Source organism: Plecotus auritus, assembly GCF_963455305.1.
Source record: "Plecotus auritus genome assembly, chromosome: 3".
Classification (NCBI taxonomy): domain Eukaryota; kingdom Metazoa; phylum Chordata; class Mammalia; order Chiroptera; family Vespertilionidae; genus Plecotus; species Plecotus auritus.
In genome coordinates this window covers 193,079,922-193,099,999 of record NC_137772.1, presented here as the reverse complement: position 1 = coordinate 193,099,999, position 20,078 = coordinate 193,079,922, and the positions used below count along the sequence as shown (strand labels likewise).

At 38.9% G+C, this 20,078-nt stretch overlaps 1 protein-coding gene across 3 annotated transcripts in view; it reads right to left on the bottom strand.

The window, feature by feature from the left end:
• Window positions 1-439: 439 nt before the first annotated feature.
• BCAT1 (branched chain amino acid transaminase 1) overlaps window positions 440-20,078 on the bottom strand; it is a 97,288-nt gene continuing 77,649 nt past the window's right edge. For all 3 annotated transcript variants that reach the window (XM_080662070.1, XM_080662069.1, XM_080662071.1), the window contains exons 8-11: window positions 16,201-16,286; window positions 13,393-13,533; window positions 9,320-9,394; window positions 440-1,494 (exon numbers count right to left, since the gene is read on the bottom strand). In XM_080662070.1, the coding sequence (XP_080518196.1) occupies window positions 1,453-1,494; window positions 9,320-9,394; window positions 13,393-13,533; window positions 16,201-16,286 (344 nt within the window). In that variant the 3' untranslated portion in view covers window positions 440-1,452. The remainder of the gene's footprint in view (window positions 1,495-9,319; window positions 9,395-13,392; window positions 13,534-16,200; window positions 16,287-20,078) is intronic.

Sequence of the window (20,078 nt, the reverse complement as noted above, 5' to 3'; positions counted from 1 at the left end):
CCCCATGGCCAAAAGTCTTGGGAAAGAATCAAAGCCCCATTTGCTATGTGCTGCTAAATGCCTTAAGGAAAAATTTTCAGTGCATCAAACTTTTAGAATGTTATTTTTCCTTGCTTTGAAAAGAGAATAAAATATGATCAGCAAGATGAAAAGTTATTAGTACCGAAGGAAATCAAAATAGAATGTCTGAGAGCTGACCTTCCAAGGGTAAATGTTTGCTATTTTACTTTTACTTTCCTAACCAGGATACAATTTTAACTCAGATCTCCTAAACAAGGAAAATATCATCTATAATTGCTCTCCCTGTGCCCTAACCACGTGCTCATCCAATCTGCATTCAACCAAAAAGATCAACTGTAAGACCAAATGTATAAAAACCAGAGCATACCTCTCTTTGCTTCCCACTAAAAACAAACAAACAAACAAACAAAAAAACTCATTATGATGATTTATTTTTTATTTAACACATAACATTTGTCATTTCCATTTGGCAGGAATGATATCATGACTTCTCTGTGGAGTTATACTTTCAATTCCAAGACAGTCTTTACACATGAAGTAATTCCTCCAAGGAACTGTGCCTCTGAGTATCTCTAACAACTTAGCAGTCCATGGAAAACAATTGGCAATAAGAGGTAAATATACACAATGTCAGGATCAATCACCATTCTAATAAAGAGGTTTCATAATATAGAAACAAAGAAGGTTCACTTCTATAGAAGGTAATATTCACTTATTCATTATTTACTGAGTACCTACTGTTTGCCAGGCATTGGGGATACAACAATCTCTAAGGCACAAGGTCCTCAGTGTTGTTGTGGAGCCTAACAAGCAGCCAATTACAATACAGTGTGGAAAGGGCAGTGGTGGAAATGTGCACGGATCTTGCTGATGCACAAAGAGGGCTTAGAGCAGACTGCGACGTCAGGAAGAAGGGAGACATTGACTTAAGATGGACTTGGGGGCCTGCAGAAAAAATGAGACATGAGGAAATCCAGTTTTTCAAAGTTTTTGATTAAAAAAACAAAACAAAACACATTCTGAGGATGAAAACACGTCAGAGTAAGTGTGACCTATAAAATGTACTCAGACCAGCTTTTAAACACACACAAAAAAATTCATTTGGTTGAGGAGAATATAACCTATGCTAAAGAATAAACGAACATTATTGTATCTGAGTGACATACGAAGGGAGACACTAAATTATTGAGGGAATGCTATGCTATATGGCTTCCTAAGGGAAGGTCAGATAAGCTTCTACTACCAAGTTTACAAAACGCCATTGGATGGTTGCAATTCATTTTCTCTGGCATAAGGAAACAATCACCCTGCTAACACTGATAATATATACTACGTTATGCACAACTAAAAACAGTTAGCCAAAGAATCTACCATAATTCAAAAACAACAGTCTGTCCCATTAGCACACAGAAAATATCCTGTGTTTTCTATTCAGGATAGGATGATTGTCCAGTCGCTCTCTTCTCTTCCATACTGCAACAAAAACAAGAAAAGATGTTTGTTTATAAGCTAACAATGCTGGAATAGTTTATAAATAAACTCAAAATAAACAACATTGTACGAAAGGTTCACTTCTGTTTTGAACATAAAAAATATATTCACATGAAAAGTAAGATTAGACAGCCCTAGATGGTTTGGCTCAGTGGATAGAGCATTGGCCTGTGAATGGAAGGGTCCCAGGTTCAATTCTGGTCGAGGGCACAGGCCTGGGTTGCGGGATCGATCCCTAGTAGGGAGCATGCAGGAGGCAGCCAATCAGTGACTCTCTCATCATTGATGTTTCTATCTCTCTCTCCCTCTCCCTTCCTCTCTGAAATCAATAAAAATATATTAAAAAAATAAGATTAGACAGAAACAACCAAATTATCTGGAAAGAATCACAAATCTTATAATTGTTGTTGAACTCAAATTTACAGTTGATGTAGGTCCCTTATATGCTTACGTGCATGCCGTTTCATTACCATTCTGTATTTAGCTTCTGCTCTCCAAATGGCATAACTGGGTTTAACTATGTCATCTTTACTCGGAAGAAGTATATTCCCCAGATCAGTAGCATCGGTGTCACCTGGCAACATGTTAGAAATGCAAAATCTCAAGCACCACCTCAGTCTTCCTGAATCAGAAACTGGGCAGGTGTGTCCCAGCAGCCTGTGTTTCAGCAAGCACTTGGAGTGATTCTGATGGAAGCTATGGTTTGAGAATGACTGCTCTAGCATCCCCCTTCTCAAGAGCCTTTTATGTTCATGGACAAAAATATTACATTGAGAAGCCCAGTGGGTCTGAACAATGCCTTTGTTTTCTAAATGAAAGTTGTTTGTGTTATGTTAGTATCCCAATTTTTCTTATCCCTTCGAAAATCATGGACCTGCATCATAATCACAATTAGATTATCTGCATCAGCAAGTTAGCTTTCACAGACCTAAATTTTCATATTTGAAACGGAATTAAATGAAACATTAAGATACTCCAGATGTCAGAAACAGGAATCCAATCCCATATTCATGTGTTCATTCATTTGTTCAACAAACATGTGTTTAAATGAGTGTTCACCCTTTGAGCAAGTACTGCATGCCAGTACCCCTGTGCCAAGAGCCTTACAGGCTTACTACCTCAGTTATTCATTCCCACAGTAACCCCAGATAGTAGGTGCTATTGTCAATCCCATTTTATGAATGAGAAAACTGTATATCAGGGAGATTAAATAACTTTCTTGAGGGTGTGGTTAGTAAATGGTAGAGTCCAGACTCCAGCCAAGGTCTCTCTCACACCAAAGACCAGGTTATTGACCACCATCTGGATTTCCCTGCACATGTTCACATAGTCATGTGTGGAGACAGACCTGGAACAGACCCTCCCTACCCAAGTAGCATGCCATGAAGTCTGCCACTAGGATTTGCCTACATCAGAGGATGCCCCCTTTTCACATGAATTGGCTCTAATCCTATTATCACTCAGCTGAAATTAATACAAAACATCTGAAGATTCTGAATTGGACAGAACCTTAATAATCTTCTTATTTGGATGAACCCAATAAGTGGGGCTCTGGTTTTTACTTCTTCACTTCAGAATAATTCCACTTTGATTGGTATTGTGTACTGGGATTCCAGAAAAGATTCCTTTTGCAGAAAGTACTGCTGCTTAAAAATCAACTGTGAACTCATAAGCCAAGCTTCTCATTGTATATATGAGGACACTGAGGCTCTAGGAGACTTGTAATCGCAAGCTCAGTTCTCCTATGTCACATTGTCCATGTGCTGTGTTCAAGACCTCAGTGAGCAGAAACTACCGAATTGGAAAAATGACTGGGAGCCAAGAAAGGGCCTACCTGCAACCTTCTGGTTTACACGAAAAGGAGAGTGAAGGAAGCCCAGTGACTATACTGACCTGCTTAAACCACATCAGAAATGGATACCTAAAGAGTGTGGCCTCCACTATTGACTCTTGATTCATGGTGAATGCTGGATAAAACATTCCCAGATTCTGCCTGATTTATGTATGGTGTCAACATGATGTAAGGTAAGAGCAAAATATATGTTTTATTTTTCTTATTTGCAATCCCATTAATATATTAGACACCTTTCCCATTAATAACACTTGGATGTCAGCATATTGACATTTTAGCAGATCTGTAGAACTGTGATTCATGACCACTATAATTTCATCTTCAATCTCATCAGTTAAAGTAAATTTGCGTTCAATTAGTTGTCTTAGTTTTAGAACCAGTGGACAATCAATTTTGGTTACAATAATAGTCATAGGCCATATTGCTCTGTAAACCTACATAATATGTATTAAGTTTTACCCCTCTCATCCTGCAATTTATGCTCTTATATAAAATCATAGCATTCTGAGATGTATCCCAGAGATAGGATAATATGGGTAATTCATAACATCTAGACTTAGGCAGTTAGCAATCAAACTTTTCATGTGCGTGATGGATAATTCAATTTAAATTTGCAAGAAAAAAATAATTCAAAGTAGAGATGGCAGATTTTAGCAGAGATAACAAATTACATGTTTTCCCCAAGAGTAGGTGTCCCGAGGAAGAGGGGAAAGAGAACACGTGCCTGCCTGGGTTAGGCTGTCCTGATACCATTGTCAGTGTCATTACAAACCACAGCAGCAGGCCCACCCCTTCAGCATGGGGCAGGCCTTCTGTAAGTCACATTTACTGGATTTTGTTCATTGGAATCAAAGATGGGGCTTTGGGATGGTACTTTGAGACAATGTGGAAAACTATCTGTGTGATATGCAGAATTTTCATCTTTCACGAATGCCAGTTAGAACCCTCAACCAAAACATGACTAATGTCAAGTTCATTACTTCATAATTAATGTATGATGGCAAATAATTTTACAGGGCCCTTGCTAAAATTTATTTATATTCAGCAGAAAAATTCTTAATTCTTAGCAACATAAAAGGATAACCTGTATACCATGTACTTACTTTCTACAATGCCATAAAAATATAATAAGTGCTGCCTACCAGGTAATAATCTGTCATTCTTCTTCAAATCCTACTCAATGGCCTTGCAAAGTTCTGTAATGCCATAGCATGCGGAGAAGTGTGCATTATGAAACAAGGAGAGGCTGAGAAGCTGGTCACAGGGCTGCATCATTAAAGCAACCTGGAAATGTTCACTTAGAATGAACACACTCTGAAGGACAGCTCAGGACATCTGCAGGGAAAAGGGGTGGAGCTCTACCTTCTTACTGAAAACTGAACCGCATCAAGCTGTTCCACTGAAAACAAGAAAAATTCCATAACCACAAAGGGTCTTTCTGTAGCTTCTAGTGAGAAAATATATTTAATTCTGTCAAGCTTTTCCTTTTAATTTTTTAAACAGACTATCTTTTTTTATTAATCCTCACCTGAGGCTATGTTTGTTTTGTTGTTGATTTTTAGAAAGAGGGGAAGGGAGAGAGAGAGAAAGAGAGAAACTTTGATATGAGAGAGAAACATCAATCAGTTGCCTCCCAAAACCCAGGTATGTTGTGCCCTGACTGATAATCAAACCCACAACCTGTTGATGTACGGGACAATGCTCCAATCACCTGAGCCACCTGGTCAGGGCTAAACAGACCATCTTGAAGTTAATTTATCTATTTTTCAAATTCAATTTATCGGGGTGACATAGGTTTCAAGTGCACATTTCTATGTTACATCATCTGTACATTACATTGTGTTTTTCTGAACTACTTAGGACATCCACCTCTTGGTCTTTGCACTCACTACTTCCTACCTCCGGAAACCTCAGAAGCAGCACTGCTAGTTACTCAGGCATGCTACCACCCCTCATAGTTAAGACCTGAGTTCCAGCTTCTAGCTAATTCCAACACTAGTCTTGATATGTATGTCATTTTGCAAAATTCTAAACCAGATTCTCTGAAATTTTTTTGAAGAATAATTTGACATTATTCAAGACCTCTCTCACCTCCTCTCAGGATGTGTTAATATACAAAAGCAACCTGTTTTTGCTCTTTGGTATGTGCTTGGTCTATTCCTCACCATTTATCTCTTGATTCATTTAATCAGGAAACATTCTTACTATGGCCCAAACTTTGTGCTGATGACTGGAGTTACAAAAAGAGAATTAATCCCTACATTCAAACAAGCCCAGCTCATAATTTAAAGGCCATAATGTGATAATCATAGGTAATATGGAAGCTGGAGAAAGAAGCAGCATTGAAGTGGGTGAATGTATGTTTGTACTGAAGGAAAGAGACATTGTTCAGGAGAGATTTCAAAGCTTCCTAAAGAACATGTGTCTTAAGGACAACCAATACCTTACCAAGTGGGCACATTGGAGAAGGTAAGAGGCAGGAGGAAGCAGCAGACAGCAGAGCATATTGGAAAACAGAGAAGACCCCAAATGGTCAGAGCAGGTGAATAGGATGGTGAGTAACTGGAGTAGCCAAGAGTAATGGGAGGGAAAGGGATCATGGGCAACATGGAGAATGTTGACCAAGTTTAAGTTTGGTTAAGTGTGAACACAGAAGTGTTTTTCTTTGTTGTTTAAAAAGAGAAAAATAGAAAACAAGAAAAAAGAAAATGCCATTTGAAATGTTCCCCTCTAAAGAGGTATTGGTAGTGTGAGCTAAGACCCAGGAAACTCTCTGAATGATTAGCCAAATGGGATGAATATTTAGCTTCAGAGATTCTTACTCATATAAAAAAGTACACAGGTTAAACGACAATCAGATCTGTAGTTAAGAAGGAATTCCCACCCCACTCCACCTCCAATTGACTTGGAAAGAATCTGAAGGGGTTTTTTTGGCTGGTGCTACTCTCCTTCAGTTTATCGGAGCCTTTCGTAGCTAATGCCCATGTTTCCATGTAATGTCAAAGAGGTCAAATGTGAAACGTGATTCAATTCTATGCTTTTTCCTCAATAGTTACTTAAATTATTTCTTTTGGAGAGAAATAGACAACCTAGTAGCTGGGCTGACAGCACTAATTTGCCATCTTGAAAGAATAATTGGGAAATTTTGGGTTTGTGTCCACAAACAAAATATTTGAAGAGGAAAGATGCAGTCTCAGATATCGCATGATGGCCCTTTGTTACTTAACAGTTTGGTGCAGTGTTGGTGCTTTTGGTTTGTGATTGAATTCCGAATCATTTGTATTATCTCATGTGTTCTCTGTCTCCTTTTGTTTCTTTGTTCAGTCTGAGCTCTGAATGTATCATTAGTTTTTAGTGTTACTACCATTATCCATTATCCATTACTACGTAGGGCAAAAAGCGAAATTATTAACTTCTTCTTAGACACAGACACCAAAGTATATAGAGAAAATAGAGGTAAAAAGAAAATACGTTTCTTCTCTGCTCTTTATATTTATCTATTTTTAAACCTTTTTACATGGTGTTGCATGAAAATTGAATATTAATTTTGTTCTTCTATATCAGTGTGCTGTGACTGCATAATTATTTGTCCCTTTTTTAAACTACTATCACTATCACTTGAACACCCTGTTTGTGCTTAATACATGTATTTGTTGAATGAATGAATTAATTAATTAAAAAAATCACGTTTGTAACTCCTTCTTGGAGTCCATAATTTTACTCTAAAAAATGCTCTTTCTAAGAATTTTTGCAATGGCTTCCCATCTTGTCCCAAAATTATGTCTTTGGGTTTCTCTTTTACTCATACTTTAGGGCTCTGATGCATTACTTTTTGACCATCTCAATGATGATACACATTTCTGCTCTTTGCCCTCCTTAGCCAAATCTTCATGATTATATTTGTTGAACACTTCTACTTAGAACTTTCTTTCAATTCAAATTTAACCTGATTTTTCCCTCAGCCTAATTGACTACTTTTTCTTTCCATCCTTTATAACCAAATCAAGTCAGTTCAAAATTTCTTATGTCATATAATCTCCAAGAGGTAACACTGATATCTCATTGTGTATTAACTGCTATAAAATATAACATTCTTTCTGTACAATTTGTTCAAGAAAGTTTTCCAAATTAGTTTTTGTTTCTTATCACTATAATGCACTTCCTCCCCTCTTAAAAATTTCTCAACTTCTGTTTTGGATAAAGGTTTTTATAATCTAGCAAATTATATATTTTAGTTGTGTTTATATTTTTTATTTGAGCAAATCTCTAATAAAATTACTTCCATCAGATTTACTCAGACAACTCTAAAAAATATAGTGTGTCCTCCCAAAAAGGTATACATATACGTTGAGTAAGTATAAAAGCAGTGTTTATTAAAATACATTTTATTTTCAAAATTGAGCTATCAGCTGTTAAAGTGTGCATATATTTGGGGGGGACACCAAAATATAAACACCTGAAACACCCATAAAGAAAGTTTCATTATATTTCTTCAAATTACTTCTAATTGTTTCTATGTCCAAATGTAGAAAACAACTCTGAATAGATTTTATGTCTTCAAAATTAAGATATTCCTTTATTTGATTTGCAGAAAATTCCTATAGAAAATGATTGTTAAAGGGTGGAATATAGCTCATTGATTAAAAAACACTATTATTCTTTCCTTTTATAAATACTATGAATTTTACATAAAAGTTGCTAAGTATTCAAAAATACCATTTTTATCACTATCCGAGGACCTCAATTGCTCTGTAGGATCTGTTGCTTTCCCAACCAACTGAATCTCTGCTTAGTTTTAAGACCCAGCACCACCTGATGTCACCCAAACTATCAAACTTCATTTTATGTTTCAGTATCTCAGTTCCCCTTGGTTATTTTCACCGACTGGTGATCATGGGCTCAACAAAATCTTCAAATAATTTTTGAAGTATTTACAAATTATAGAACAGTCTTGTATTTCCTGGTATTTGATATGCCTGCCTAGAAAGATGCTTAAGTATCTTGTGAGATGTTGAATTGCTGCTTCAATAAAATAAAATAAAAAAGGCGAAACAAAGGTAGCCTATAAAAAAAAATAGGTGTGCATACCCTTTGACCCAACAATTACAATTCCAGGAATTTATCCAAGGAAATAATAAAAAATGTACTGTTTATAATAGTAAAAGAAGCACTAACAAAATCAATGTACAATAGGTTTCTTTAAAACTTACGGTACATAGGCATAATAGAATTCAATTTAACTTCATGTATGGAATTAAAATTATTTTGAAAAAGCAAATGACTTATTAAATGAAGAAAGCAGATAAAAATTATGTATAATTCCATTTTGTTAGAAAACAAATTTCTCTAAAAATATATAAATGCTTACAAAATATTAAAAATTAATAGTAGTTATAACTCAGTGTTGGAGTCACAGATGATATTAATTTTCTTCTGTGCTTTCTTCTACTTTCAATACTTATAAAAGTATTATACATTTTAATGAGATTTATCAAAATTTATATATATATTTTAATTTTTTAATTAAATTTTTTATAGAGAGAGAGACAAAGAGAAACATCGATTTTGCTGTTCCACCTACCCATGCCTCCATTGGTTGCCCCTTGCATGTGCCAAGACTGGGAATCAAACCCCCAACACTGGACAATCTTGGTGCAATTCTGGTGCATCAGGACAATGCTGCAACCAATTAAGCTACCTGGCCAGGGCTCTCTCTCTATTTTTTCTAATGTTAAGTAATTTAGATTCCCTAACAATTATTTTCTTTCTTTCTTTTTTTTTAAAAATATGTCTTTTCTTTTCCATTTCTGTATTGCTTATGCCCATACATACTATCAGGAACATCTTCCTTAAACTTAATTTGTTGACCCCAAATGGCATTTACTCTCTTCTTGCCATTGAAATATGATTTGGTTCTAAGTGCTGATTAAAATAAGATGACAAAAAACACCTTACCTGAATATCAGTCAATTTGTCCAATATCCGTGTTGCAAGCTTAGTCCCATTCTCCACAGATGGAATGTGTAGGGTCTATAAAGAAAATCAGATATGAGATAATGAGGATATTCATGTATACTGCGCCACAAGTAAGACACTCAGTGATGCCACTGTATGAAGGCACCTCCTGGAAAGAAGAAATGGCTCTATTATAATCTGACTAGAGGCCCAGTGCATGAAATTTGTGCATGGGGGCGGGGGCGTCCCCTCAGCCCAACCTGCACCCTCTCCAATCCAGGACCCCTCGGGGCAGTCGGACATCTCTCTCACAATCTGGGACCACTGGCTTCTAACTGCTCACCTGTCTGCCTGCCTGATTGCCCCTAACTGCCCCCACAGCTTGCCTGGTCACCCTCAGCTGCCACCCCTGCCAGCCTAGTCTCCCCCAACTGCCCCCCCCCCCCCACTGGCTTGGTCACCCCTAACTGCCCCCCCCACTGGCCTGGTTGCCCCTAACTGCCCCCCGCCAGCCTAGTCACCCCTTACTGACCCCCCTGCCAGCCTGGTCACCCCCAACTGCCCCCCCACTGACCTGGTCGCCCTACACAGCCTGCTGCTCAGTTGTTTGGTTGCCCCTCACTAACCCCCCTGCTGGCCGGGTTGCCCCACGCAGCCTGTTCGGTCGTCTGTTCGGTTGCAATGGTTGCTTAGGCTTTTATATAGATAGATTATTTTAGCTCCAAAGCCTATTTTCTATTCTAAATTGGAATAAAAAGTAATTAGCCAATGATAGGTTGTCCATTGCCTACCAACTGATTTTAGGGCACAACTTGTTTATATGCCAGTCTTCATGATAACTTGAGAAACTAATGAGAAGCTATGGGTGGCTAAAACAGTGGCTAAACTTAAGAGAACCCTACCTCTTCCAGCATTCCTCAAATCAACAAAGATAAATGATTGGCTTCCATATCTAACCCTCTCAGCAAGAAATAAGAACTCAAAGATATTTTGCATTATAGTAAATCATTTGGGGACATAAATTAAAGCAAGTCTATGCCTTCGCAAAAGGGGCTTCTAAACCTATATCTGTTACAAGCCAAACTTCCAGGGGCCACAACCTCCATAATCTTGGATCGCATGGTTAAATTCAGGGCTGAAAAGATTTAATGACCCTAATTTATATTTCAGTCATGTCCATTCATGCCTCGCTGGCTTGCAGGCATGATAGTCTGATTTTAGTATATAGTCCATGTTCTCACCTTTCTTATTATGCCCTTTAGGATAATAGGATAATTAGATGTGCCTTTTGGCTCCAAATGCCCTCTAACACAAGACCATTAAAAACATGTTAAATTTTATAAACTTCTTATTTTTATAGGTGAAATAATAATTGGACTTAAAGATATCTGGCCTAATGACAACCACAGTTCATTAAAAAAGTAACCAATGTCTAGATACTACCATAATAAAATATGAAACAGTAGCTTTATAATCAGTACAAGCATTGAATGATAATAGAGTCATTCTTCTCTCTTGAAAGTCTGTAGATGGAATTAGGTCAGGAGCCATTCCCTAAAAGCAAGTTTAAAATTCTCAAGCAATGAAGCAGCCACCATTAAAATCAACAGAGAAAAAATAAATCTTCCAGCTGAGAAAAAAATATTATGGTGTTGAATATTAAATTTCTAGAATTTATATTTAATATAAGTGATTTAAGCCATCTGACATTTTAAGAATAATACTCAAATGACTTTAAGTTACAAAGTTAGCTGTTGATGTTAATCATAAGTATTGGATCTTTGTTATAAAGGGGAAAGCAGAAAAACTAACCAAAAAATGGAAATACAGAACATATAAAATCAGACTGGTTTACTGGGGGGAGAAAATGTCTTCCAACTAAATGGTTGAATTTTTTTCTGGAAGATTTTAGTAAGTGTACCAGGTTTGCCAAATAAAAAAAAATTGTTATAAAATGGTCTAAATAAAAACAACATCAATAATATTAAGGGTAATAAATGTAGGAATTGATCATTCAAATGAATTTCCCATAACTATTTGCCATTCCTACTCCAGGAGATGGGACTACTTTTGGCAACCAGAAATTGAAATCAAACTACTTGTAGAACCTTCTGTACAAAGCCAGTAGAAAGTAATGAGTGGAAGTCTAGTGACACATCTCAAAACCCGAAATTGACAAAAGGCAGATATCCTTGTCCAAGGACAAAACTGACCTCCCATCTTGTTGGAGCTTACACAAACTCACCGAGAAGATAAGAGTGTTGTATCATAAATCAGCAGGTGAGATACAAGATGCCTTATACTTTTCGAGCCTCTTTGTTTACAGATATTACAAAGAACTCTGTGTGAGTTATTGTTACAGACAGTTGTAACCTTGAATACATAATGAGTTAGTACTTGGCATAAGAATATGGGAATTGTTATCAGCATCCTATCTAATAAAAAAGTAATATGCAAACTGACCATACCTCCGCTACACCCACAAGCCACGCCCACCAGCCAATCAGGAGTGAGTATGCAAATTAACCCAACCAAGATGGCTGCAGCCACAGAGCGAGCAGGAGGCTTGGGTTTCCCCGGCAATGGAGGAAGCCAAGCTTTCCGCACACCCTGTCCGGCCCTGGACTCCACTCAAGGCTACAAAGTCTCAATTATAGGAGATAAATAAATCCCAACAAAAATGGTGGCAGCCACGGAGCTGGAGAGAGCAGGAGGCTTGAGTTGCCCCCGGCGATGGAGGAAGCCAAGCTTCCGCAGCCCTGGCCTGCCTTGGCCTCCGCTCAAGGCTCCAAAGTTTCAATTATAGAAGATAATAAATCCCAACAAAAATGGCTGTGGCCAGGAGGCTTGGCTCCGTTCAAGGCTTACAAAGTTTCAATTATAGAAGATAAACAAATCCCAGATACCAGGGCCTCTGCTTGGGTCAATGGGGGGCATGGCCGGCCTGCAAACCACCACAGGCCCCTCGCCCAGGCTGCCCCACGGGAACCCCCACCCTGATCCGGGACATCCTTCAGGGCAAACCAGCTGGCCCCCACCCGTGCACCAAGCCTCTATCCTATCTAATAAAGGAGTAACATGCAAATTGACCATCACTACAACACACAAGATGGCTACCCCCATGTGGTCAAAGATGGCTCCCCCATGTGGATACAAGATGGCCACCACAAGATGGCCACCACAAGTTGGGAGGGACCAGGCCTGCAAGGGAGGGCAGTTGTGGGTGATCAGGCTAGCAGGTGAGGGCAGTTAGGGGTGACCAGGCTGGCAGAGGAGGGAAGTTGGGGGCGACCGGGCCTGCAGGGAAGGGCAGTTGGGGGGGACCCAGGCCTGCAGGGGAAGGCAGTTAGGGGGCCAACAGGCTGGCAGGGGAGCAGTTAGGCATCAATCAGGCTGGCAGGGGAGTGGTTAGGGGTGATCAGGCTGGCAGGCAGAAGCAGTTAGAGGCAATTAGGAAGGCAGGCAGGCGAGCAGTTGGGAGCCAGCAGTCCTGGATTGTGAGAGGGATGTCTGACTGCCCGTTTAGGTCCTACCAGGATCGGGCCTAAACGGGCAGTTGGACATCCCTCGAGGGGTCCCAGATTGGAGAGGGTGCAGGCTGGGCTGAGGGACACACCCCCCCCCCCCCCCGTGTGCACGAATTTCGTGCACCAGGCCTCTAGTTAGTCTATATTAGTCTATTACATTGGATGGCTAGCTTGCAAGGACAGTTAAGTTTATCTTTTTCTATTATTTGAACTAAAAACAAAGTCATTTTATAGAATAAGAGACTGTCTTAAAGTGACAGAATTTACAATGACAGAGTTTATAAGACTAAGGACTATCTAACAATTGCAGAGAGTTTCAAACAGCAGTTTTTTATACAAGATGGAGGTTACTATGCTTCAAGAGTAAGTAATTTGCTAATAATACAGGTTCATGAGGACAATCTGCCCCAGTTAATGAAATGCCAAGCTACCAAAAAAAAAAAAAAAAAAAAAAAATCCTTTGCATTCTGGGTCCAACTAGTAATTTGTTCAGACATTAAAAAATTAAATTATAGACAAATGCTTAGAAATGGCAGGCTGTCTTACCTCACCCTTGTACAGGATATCAGAAACTGGGCAAATAATGCAGGCGGTGCCAGAGCCAAACATCTCCTTCACTCGGTTCTGCTCCAAGGCTATTGTCAAGTCACCCATGGTGAGGTATCTCTCCGACACCTTAAATTCACCCTGTTTGCAATATATATAAAAAAAAAGTGATACATATTTTTAAGGAAAAGGCATGGGGGAAAAATACCCTGTAGTACTACCTTTCTATTTTACATTCTTAGAGGGGAAAGCTGTAGAAAGCAACACCATCTTACTGGTAAAACACAGTGAGATGTTAAGCCACCTACTCCAAGGTCACAGGCTCTCTAAATGAGAGGATCAGAATATAAAATATAAAATTATCAGCATAAAATGCATGGCATATTTTTAAGACATGTGTGCTCTTTTTTGGGCCTTTTATTTGTTGTCATGGCTAAAGCCAAACAGGTTGACGTACACTGATGCTACTTAATGTGTACTCTAAGCTGACAGTGTTTTAAGTGCTATTTACCATAAAAGAGAATACATTATCATAACATTAATAATTATAGCTACCATTTATTGAGCATCCATTGCATGCCAACTTCTCTGATTTTTAAGGTGGGTATTATCATCCCCGTTTTATAGATGAAGAAATAAAGGTTCAAGGAAGTTGAGTGACTCCCCCCTAAGGCCACACAGATAGTAAATGGCAGAAAGTGGACCTGAATTCAGGTTTAATCCAACTTTCTCCAAATTTGGTCCTTTTTCTATTGTGTCTTTTATGGAATAAAAACATAGACTGAGTTTAAACATCTGGAAGATTTCATTACTTTAAAACAGTGAAAGTATATTTGGACTTTATTTGAGAAATTGCATTGCATATTTTTTTCTTCCTAAATTAAACTCACTGATTCAGTTGACTTTACCGCAGTAATCCTCTCCCTTACTCTTAGAATCATATTAGATTTTCATCACAGAATTATGGATATAACCTCATAGACTTCTGCTGAACTATTGGAACATTTTATTTGCTCCAGGATAGGAAATAAAAACAAACATATTCTGATTTTTTTAAAAGCTATCTGGTTAAACTATCTATTTAGTACACATTCTTTCATCTGTTTAATTCTCAGTCTTTTATGTTAGTGGTTAAAGCTCTAAGTTTGTGAACAAGCTATTTGAATTAAGGACAACAAAAAATGGATAGATTTTTTTAAATAAAATGAGAGTATTTTTTAAAACCTGCAAATCTACAATAGATAAAAATGGAAATCACAGCTCTTGGCAAGATTAAAAACATTAGAAGAATGCATCATACTGTAAGCATATATTTGGAAGGGTAGGAAAATATGCCTGTGATAGAAATATGGCTTTTTGCAAGTTTCAATTTATCTCAGTCTGTAATTGCAATTATGTTGTTCAAAGGTAAATAAATTCCAGAAAATCAGCCAAGTTAACTGAAAACAAGCTGAGCTCTGTGTTCTGGAAAAGGAAAAAAAAAATCTTGTAAATAAACAGAATTGTTTTTACTCTGCTCACCCTTACTTATCTTTGGACAATTTCCCCTGTCTGGCAAGTAATGGTAACCCCCCACATAGCTCTTGGCATTTAGGTCTCACTGTTTTAGAATAGCTTTTAAAATAAATTACAGCTAAGGAGTCAAGAAAAAACTTCCTCCATAATAACCTATTTTCATGCTAGCAAATCATTAGTGTGGGAAAGCATTTCCACTTACAACTTGTCATCAACCCTTCTGTACATGGTTGAATTTTTTCTCTAATAAAACAAAAATTACTGAGCTTTGAAAATACATCTTTGCAACTGCAAACATATTTAGGACAGGGCAAGCTGTTTGAAATTATACAAACAGTTTGTAAATGCCATGCCCAATGTGCCAGCCAGCATGTGGCAGCTGTGCTATAAATAATTCTACAAAACCCCAAAGTAGACAAGGCCCATTTCCTCTATTTCCAAAGTCTTTTTCCAGAGGAAATGTACTAGTACTCTCCTAGATAATGTGTGTTTCTAAACGTTTGCCTTATTAGTACTTTAGTACTGTTTGACCACAGAATGCTCACAGCCTTTTCATGTCCCTTGGACATCAGTTAAACACATGGGTCAAAAGTTCCATCCAAAAACCTTTGCCAGATAACCAACTCATTCAACATTCACCTTAAGTATGTTATAATGTCATTTCCAATACTAAATAGTTTAGCATGCTTGCCTGCGTCACATGAGTCAGAAAGTCTACTGAAAATAATTTTACACTTGCTTGAGTGTTTTGATTTTAAAATAAGCATGTATGGGAATTTGGAAGGACAGGGAGCATGCAGGAAGCGGGGAAAGGCAAAGGCAGCCAAACTAATCATGTTATGTTAGTAAACACTTATGCCAGTAGAATTCTTTAATTTCTATGATAAGCATGGCTATGCTGGAATAAACAGAGGAAGGAGAGAACTACAAATCATTGCCATGTAGAAACAATAGACTTGGACGTGAAAAGTTAAGGACTGGCTAAACAGAAGCACACAAATTATAAACCAGGTGAGTTGGTGGGAGACACCTGACAGAGAGCTTGAGACTAGTACTAGAATACTTCTTCACCAAGACAACTTGACAAACTGGTTTCTCTCTGCCCTCTCTATAAACAATGCTTATTTGATAGTCTTGCCAAGACAGTTCTAGAAGAGTTCTTTTCACTCAAGTTAAGATTAAAGATTAGATAACATTGGTTGCAACTTCAGGATATTATTTCAACACAAAGCTGAGCTTATTTTGATTACTTTTGTTTCATGCTGAGAAAAGTTGTTCGTGTCAAAAACCCACCCACTTGCGTGCCAGGTCCAGAATGCTCTGCCTTGTCACTCCCGGAAGAATGATGCCATCTAGTGGAGGAGTTGCCAGTTCTTCTTCTGTCAATTAGAAATTGGAATATTTTCAAACTTTAACTATATTAGCAATGCCTTATACTAATAGCCATTAAAAACAAACAAACAAACAAAAAAACCACCTGTGTCTTGCAACTTGGCTAGTAATAAACATGAAGATGTTACTGTTCTGCATTGTCAAATTTCTCAACTCAATTCACACTTCAGGTAGATCTCTATTCGAAGAAAAAGATGAAGATGAAGAAGAAGGAGGAGGAGGAGGGAAAAGAAAGAGAAAGAAAGTAAGTAAGAAAGAGAGAGAGAGGGAGGGAGGAAGGGAGGGAGGAAGGAAGGAAGGAAGGAAGGAAGGAAGGAAGGAAGGAAGGAAGGAAGGAAGGAAGGGATACCACTCATCTATTCATCTTCAATGTACCCTTAACCAGTAAAAAATGAGATGATTTTCCACTAACAAACAGCAAGAGTTATAGACTACCCTTAGGAGGAACATTGTGAAGTCAAAATTTAGTGGGTTAAAGCTGGTTAGTAATTAGAATAATGTAGATAGGATCATACTTGGGAACGCTGGTCATTAGCAAACCTTTTAAGAATACTGTGGAGGAGCCCACCCCCAAGAAGAGTGAGTGCCTATTCAGGCCAGCCACTGCTCCCACACTACCCCTTGATAAATCTCTCTAGAGTGATTTTCAAACTGTAAAGTGAATATCCACATCATATATAGAATTGTTGACCTCACCCTCTGAGTTTTAAATGTAATAGGCTCAGGATGGGCTCAAGCACGTATTGGCTAACAAAAAAGAAAGAAGAAAAAAATAAAGCCAAAACACAAAACAAAATTCTACAGGTGACTCATAGAGAGCCAAGGCTGAGACACTGGTCTACTTCAGCATGATCCCAGGCACTCCAAACCACCGTTCGGTCTGGCATGACTATCCGTCTGCAAGAGCCAGTGTGGCCCATGATCCACAAACATCCCTTACATAAGGAAATCTCTGGTACTCAGCATCCCCTTCTCCTCCCCACCTCTGGCACCCAGGGATCTGCATCTTGTGAGAAATTCAATCCTTAAATCATTGCTTTATAAAGATGTTGAAGCTTGTAACAGATCATATGTTGCCCAGCATGCGTTTTTAGAGGAATTCACAAGGTATGCTTGAAAGAATCACTAGGTATCAAAGGCTGTGCAGAAATCACACCGGTGACTTTGAGCTCCCCAAGTCATGTTATGCAGCTAAAGGGACTTTGGAAATCACCTAGTGCAATCCTTACTTTACAGAAGAAACTGAGGCCCTACAAACATAAGTGACTTGCAAGGTTGGTGACAGTGGAGGACAGTCAGGACCAGACCTTCAGGGTCCCAACACTGGGGTCTTTCCCTTTCTGATAGGATACTGGGGTCTGGGCTCACCTGTCGCACTGTGGGTACCTCACACATCCCCAACAAACAAGCTGTCTGGAAGACCAAAACTCTATATTCATTCCTGTGTCCCCAAAACTCAGCATTCTGCCTGGCTCAGAATGGATGTAATAAGTGTTTCTGAATAAAAAAATAAATGAATAATCTCTTTGCTAGGATATAGCAGTATGATTTTTTTAAAAAAAAAAAAATGTGTCTAAAAATCATCTCATAGATGCTTTCGGGAAAAAGGGAAACTTGGTTTTGGCAATGTCTTTGGGGCTACTTTGAAATGTTGCTCTCAAAATAAACCTGTGTTTTGCAATAGCTAGCTAGCTAGACACATAAATGTATGGATCTACATGTGTGTGTATATATACGCACACACTCCACACATAGAGACAAACATACTTCCAGTGCCCCCAAACTGGACCTTTTCCTAGAGCTTGCTGAGCTCTAAGATTCCATCAAGTTAAATGAAAACAGCGGCCCCGCCTGTGCAAACGCAGTTTTGTGAAATATATTTAACACCCAAACTGTAACCACTAGCCTGAGGTCAAGGAACAGAACATCTGTTTCTCTGGTTGCCAGACAGAGATGATGACATGACAACATTTGGGTGAGAAATATTCATTTTCCTCTGCAACCACAAACATGCTTATGAGAGCCAGAACCAGCTCCAGATGGCCCAACATGAGGAAAACAGAGCCTACAAATGCAGCTTGTTTTTGACAGAGGAGTCATTTTTAGAAGCTGAAGGATTTAGAAGCAACAACAGCAGGATTTATCTGTGACATCCCAAAGTCAAGCACTAATGGGAACCAGGAATGTGGGTTTGCGTAAGAGCCCTAAACATCATCCGCACAATTATTCATTTATTCAACAAATATACAGACAGGCCTGGCCTAACAATGCTTTGACATGATTTTTTCACTTTTAAGATGGTGTGAAAGTGATACTTAGTCAGGAAAAACCAAACTCTGAATTTTGAGCTTCTCCCAGGCTACAGATGTTCAGTCCGGTGCTCTCATGGATGCTGGGCAGTGGCAGCGAATTGCAGCTCCCAGTCAGCCTCGCGATCTCGAGGGTAAACAACTGATAGATACTCTGTGTACTGTGTTGCCAGTGTTTTTGGATATTATGTTTAAAGCACAATTAAGGTAGGCTAGGCCCGTGGTCGGCAAACTGCGGCTAGCGAGCCACGTGCGGCTCTTTGGCCCCTTGAGTGTGGCTCTTCCACAAAATACCACGGGCTGGGCGAGTCTATTTTGAAGAAGTGGAGTTAGAAGAAGTTTAAGTTTAAAAAATTTGGCTCTCAAAAGAAATTTCAATTGTTGTACTGTTGATATTTGGCTCTGTTGACTAATGAGTTTGCCGACCACTGGGCTAGGCTAAGCCATGATGGTTGGTAGGTCAGGTGTATTAAATACATTTCGATTTGTGACATTTTCAATTTAACGATGGGTTTATCAGGCTGCAACTCCATCATAACGAGCATCTGTGTATTGAGTGCCCACCCTATGCAGTTGGCTTATCTCTGTACCCAGGATAAAGCAGTGAACAGAATTGACATAACTCCCTGCTTACTTTCTAATAGGCAGAGGCAGACAATTGTTATGTTAAATAGTGTATTAGACCATGAAAGGAAAAAAAGGGGAAGGTGATAAATGCTGGGAAGTGGAGAGAGGAGTTTGCAAATGTTTTTAAGTATATTTTTATTGATTTCAGAGAAAGAGGGAGAGGGGGAGAAAGAGAGAGAACCATCAATGACGAAAGAGAATCATTGATTGGCTGCCTCCTGCACACCCCCTATTAGGGATTGAGCCTGCAACTCAGGCATGTGCCCTGACTGGGAATCAAACAGTGACCTCCTAATTCATAGATTGATGCTCAACCACTGAACCACACCAGATGGGCGAGTTTGCAATTTTTAGTAAGGTGCTCAGGAAAGCCTTACTGAGAATGGGATATGTGGGCAAAGACTGGAAGGCGGGATAGGAGCACGCCAACAGACATGGGAGGGAGGAGGGCTCCAAGCAAAGTTGGTGTAAATGCCTGCTGTCCAAGAAGGCTCCGAGGGCCTGAGCAGCATCAACACTCATTGCCATGATCATTCTCCCAAACCATCTGTGAACTCAACCACGGGAACTGGGTCCAATTCTCAGGGTGGCTCCAGTGTCCAGTAGAAGATAAAAATTGTTCCAACAATCGTATTAGTCTCTGCAACTGTAAGTGTTAAATTACTCATGCACTGAGTAAAAAGGAGAATCGAGGCTGTGTGATCTTACCACTAGCATTGCTGTTACTGGAATCAAAATCCACATGAGTTATGGGACAAGTGCCACAAACAGTCATCATGCAAGGCATGGTGCTGTGAACAGATTATCCACTTTAGTGACCTTTCAAAAGCGGCAGAGAGAGTG